Here is a 4,366-nt window from a genome sequence, read left to right as displayed (position 1 = left end):
TTGAACATTTTTAATCTGTATACTTTTCACACAATGATCAATTTTTAAAATCATGAAACATTTTCCAAAATCAAAGATTTAAAAACATTGAACATTTGAAATCTGAACCATTTTACAATTTTTATATCTGAACCTGTTTTGAAATCATGAACAATTTTTAAAAACTAAACATTATTTAATCATGAACTTTTTAAATCTGAACCTTAAGAAAAAAAGGAACACATTTAAAATATTCTAACTTTATAAAAACCATGAACATTTTTTATACAAAATAAAAAGAAAACAAACACCTTTCCTAACGTCAAAACGATTCTACCGTGTCAGCTGGGCCAAAAAATGAAGGGAAAACAAGCTTTTACCATGTATTGGGCCTGCCCATGCGGAATCCTACCGTGACTGTGAGCGAGCGGTCCCTCGTGCTCCGTTCAATACATAGGGGATCCTCAAAAAAAAAAACGGTTCAATACATAGGGCGACCCCCCGCGCCGCCGCCGCCACCCCTCTCCTCCCTCCGGGCGCTCACAGCAACGATGATCGGTGCGGCGGTCATGAGTGAAGGCTCCGAAGGGGAGGAGGTCTTCATCGACGACGAGGACATCATCAATGAGATACCCCTGGACGAGGAAGGTCAATACTGCCTATACAAGTACCATGTCATACACAGAAACAGCTTGTAGTCTCTCCATAGTTCTGCTTGCTCCGTGCTTAATTTTTCCTTGCTCAGATCTCCCCGACCAAGACGATGATGACGAGCAGGACGAGGACATGATGGGTATGTGCCTTTTTTGTTATTACCTCCGAACCATAAAAAGTGCCGGAGAAAACAACCAGTTCACGTAGTACAATTTAGACCTACAGCCCCGACACTTTTTGTGGATCGGAGGGAGTATCTTTCATCTGTTTTAGTATAGCTGTACTGGCACTTCTTACATGGTTAACTGTTATGTTTGTGTCCGCACTTACTTGAGAGCGATGATCTTAACGGAATAAGATACTGTCTTGTACTAGTGATGACTGAACATTGCCTTCTAAACTGAATTTTCTTGCATATGAGCTCAGGCTTCTAGGGTACCTTTTTTATTATTTATTTATTTGTTTGTTTTATATAAACCTTGGCACCATGCTGTTCGTTATCTGGTTGGTTGTTCATTTTACATGCAGTACACTTTGGACAATCTCAAGTTCTTTACCCCCTGACAGTATAATGTGCTAGTAATTCAAGTGCCCTTTAATTTATTTTGTTTCAGATGAGGTTGAGGATCATTCAGCATATGCATTTCACGGGCATACAGGCAAGATCTCGTTGAACGAACTAGCTTACAATGTCTTGTGACTATGATTTATTGTTTGCACTTGTACGTTTGATACACCACGCAATTTGTCGTCTTTTGTATCATCCGCTTCCAGAGTACCTTTGCATTGAAAATCACATATATCAATAGCTGCTCTTGATATTTTGGGTACAGATGAGGTATTTGCTGTTGCGTGCAGTCCTGTAGATGCATCACTTGTTGTTTCTGGAGGTAAAGATGACAGAGGGTTTCTTTGGAGGATTGGATCTGCAGAGGATGTTCAAGAGCTGCCTGGTATGCTTGACTCATTTTCTTAGTCTAATTGGGAATTCCTTAGTCGATCTGTTGTATGTAAATGTTTCTCAGGACTTTCCCTATGCTTATCACGTTTACTATTAGTTCTTAAATGTGCTGTTTCTATTTCTGTTAGCTATAACTCCAAATGTATTATTGATATATTGCAGCAAGTCTTCTTCTTTGTTTTTTTAGGAAAATCTTTATATTTGCGTTCCTGTTGCATCGGCTTTTGTACCTTAATCTACGGATGCATCCCTAGAATTGTCTATGAAGCTTATATAATATCTGTTGCCGATACAGGACATAACGATACTGTCAGCACTGTGGCTTTCAGTTCAGATGGGAAATTAGTGGCTTGTGGAAGTACGGATGGACAGATAAATGTATGGAATACAGCTACACGAACACTTCAGGGAACCCTTGAGGGCTCTGAATCAGGCTTTGAGGTGAGATGATGCTGATCACTTTAATCCGTTTAGCTGAACATACCCCCTAACTGTTTCAATTGCCAAATCCGTGTTTCCTGCTGTTAAACTGTATATATGATTAATTATATGCCTCTGGTTTTGTAGTGGCTTAAATGGGATCTGCGAAGTCACGTTATAATTGCTGGATCAGAGGACTTCAACATATGGATGTGGGATGCGGACACCGATGCCTTTGTGAATACATTTGCTGGCCACAGTAACACAGTGACATGTGGTGATTTTACACCTGATGGTACTGAGTAATTTTCTCTAATGCTATTTAATTTGATACTATATGTTAACGTTATGAAGCTGCCTTTTAGTATGGTATAAAATATATCACCCCAGTCTGGACTTTATTGGGTCCTGTTTTCTGGAACGTCACGCGTGAAAAATTTCACCTTATGTGACAATCTGTTTTTAGCTATCAACATATTTGTTCAGATTTCAGAGGAACTTATGGATCATGGATTCATGGTGTATGTAATATTTCTGCTGCTAACTTGTGTTCTAAGTTAATCTCAGTGAAACTAGAAGCTGATCATAAATGTAAATAACAGAATGACTTCTATGATGGTTTAACATCTTAGATCCATTTTCACCAGCTTACTTGATGTTCAGATCCCCGATGTAGCATACCCTCTTTTAGCTGATTCACATGTTTCCTTTTGAAGGCGAGCTTATTTGTAGCGGATCAGATGATGCAACACTAAGGATATGGGACCGTGAAAGTGCACACTGCAGACATGTTGTTGGAGGTAAATTATTGTCTATGTTGCAATTACCATATATTCATATGGTTGTTTTTCTGTGTTCTCTGTTAACCTGAATGTTATTTTCTGACTGTTTTACCCCCATCCAGGTCATGGTTTTCATACTCAAGGACTGACATGTTTAGCTATTACATGGGACTCCCAATCAATTGTTACTGGCTCTCAGGATAGTTCTGTGCACATCGTGAGCATAAAATCAGGCCAGGTGGGTGTACGTCGTGATTTTGCACTATTTTTTTAACAAAAAGGTTAATGAGTCACTCTCATACATGCTGAATGAGCTTTGAATCCTTCTCTTCCAAGTTGGCTTACAATGGAAAGTATTTGATGCAGTTTATGGCTCTACCTTTATATATTTTTTGCATTGTAGATCATGCAAAATAAATAAATTATTGATCACCTTATTTTGCTTGTAGTGATTTCTGCAGAGTTTTTGTTTTTGAGATACCGTAGGATTTGTTTTGTTAGGATAGTCGCATACTCAGTTGGTAGTTTTTAAACTTTTAGAAGCATGTGCCATTGTTTTGCATCTAACTCTGAAGGTAGGATCTGATTTGTGTGTAACAAAGTTTTGTTGGTTGATTTTGCAGGTTGTCGGTGCATTAGTTGGCCACACTAACTCCGTCGAGTGCATTGGCATCTCACCGAGGTACTGCTTTTTCGTGATACGTTCTTGGAATGAATGTTGGCGTCTGTATGATAGATCTGTTGCACAATACAATACATATGGCCTTCCTATTGACCTAGCTAGCTTCATTCCTGTTGTCTGCAGGAACAACTGGGTGGCTACAGGGAGCATTGATCAGACTCTCATCATCTGGGACCTCACTCACCAAGCAATTCGATCCGTTTGCGAGCATGATGTGGGTGTAGAAATCAGTTGACCTTTATGGTTCTCTTGTACTCCCTTTGTAAAGAAATATAAGAGCGTTTAGATCACTAAAGTAGTGATCTAAACGCTCTTCTATTTCTCTACGGAGGGAGTATTTTTATGTCGCCGTGAACTTATTGCTGTTGGTGGTGTTTGACAAGCAGGACGGCGTGACTTGCCTGGCGTGGATAGGTTCGTCGAGGTATGTAGCGTCAGGATGCATCGACGGCACGGTGCGCGTCTGGGACAGCCTCTCTGGGGAGCTGGCTCGCATACTGAGCGGGCACCGTGATGTCGTGCAGTCGCTGGCCGTCTCCGCAGATTGCAACTCCATTGTCTCGGTCTCCTCGGATAAGTCTGCCCGCGTCTTTGACATATCCATGTTCAAGTAAAAATATCGACATTGGTTTCATTGGCTTGCATGGTCAGGAAATGTAGTACTTTTTCTGTTCTTAAATATTTGTCTTTTTAGAGATTTCAAATGGACTATCACATATGTGGATGTATATAGACATATTTTAGAGTATGATTCACTCATTTTGCTTCGTATGTAGTCATTTGTTTAAATCTCTAGAAAGACAAATATTTAGGAACGGAAGGAGTACTTGTGGTCATCATGGGGATCTCGGAACTTGACACTCATCTTTGAGATGTATAGTCAGTTGT

At 39.9% G+C, this 4,366-nt stretch overlaps 1 protein-coding gene across 1 annotated transcript; it reads left to right on the top strand.

Moving 5' to 3' along the window:
- The first annotated feature begins 519 nt into the window (after positions 1-519).
- LOC119326834 (angio-associated migratory cell protein-like) lies at positions 520-4,136 on the top strand. The gene is made up of 11 exons (XM_037600429.1): positions 520-627; positions 725-772; positions 1,248-1,292; positions 1,467-1,586; positions 1,890-2,035; positions 2,162-2,309; positions 2,731-2,814; positions 2,919-3,034; positions 3,420-3,478; positions 3,602-3,692; positions 3,865-4,136. The coding sequence occupies exons 1-11, from the start codon at positions 531-533 to the stop codon at positions 4,090-4,092; spliced, it is 1,182 nt and encodes a 393-aa protein (XP_037456326.1). The 5' UTR covers positions 520-530; the 3' UTR covers positions 4,093-4,136.
- Positions 4,137-4,366: the final 230 nt, after the last annotated feature.

Source organism: Triticum dicoccoides, chromosome 1A, assembly GCF_002162155.2.
Source record: "Triticum dicoccoides isolate Atlit2015 ecotype Zavitan chromosome 1A, WEW_v2.0, whole genome shotgun sequence".
NCBI lineage: Eukaryota > Viridiplantae > Streptophyta > Magnoliopsida > Poales > Poaceae > Triticum > Triticum dicoccoides.
This window is presented reverse-complemented; position numbering and strand designations above follow the sequence as displayed.

What these genes read in the sequence shown, in the direction of transcription:
- LOC119326834 (XM_037600429.1), top strand. Translation starts at nt 531, where the DNA reads ATGATCGGTGCGGCGGTCATGAGTGAAGGCTCCGAAGGGGAGGAGGTC. An exon ending in GCTCTGAATCAGGCTTTGAG is followed by an intron (nt 2,036 to 2,161) that starts GTGAGATGATGC and finishes CTGGTTTTGTAG; the next exon opens with TGGCTTAAATGGGATCTGCG. An exon ending in GATCCGTTTGCGAGCATGAT is followed by an intron (nt 3,693 to 3,864) that starts GTGGGTGTAGAA and finishes TTTGACAAGCAG; the next exon opens with GACGGCGTGACTTGCCTGGC.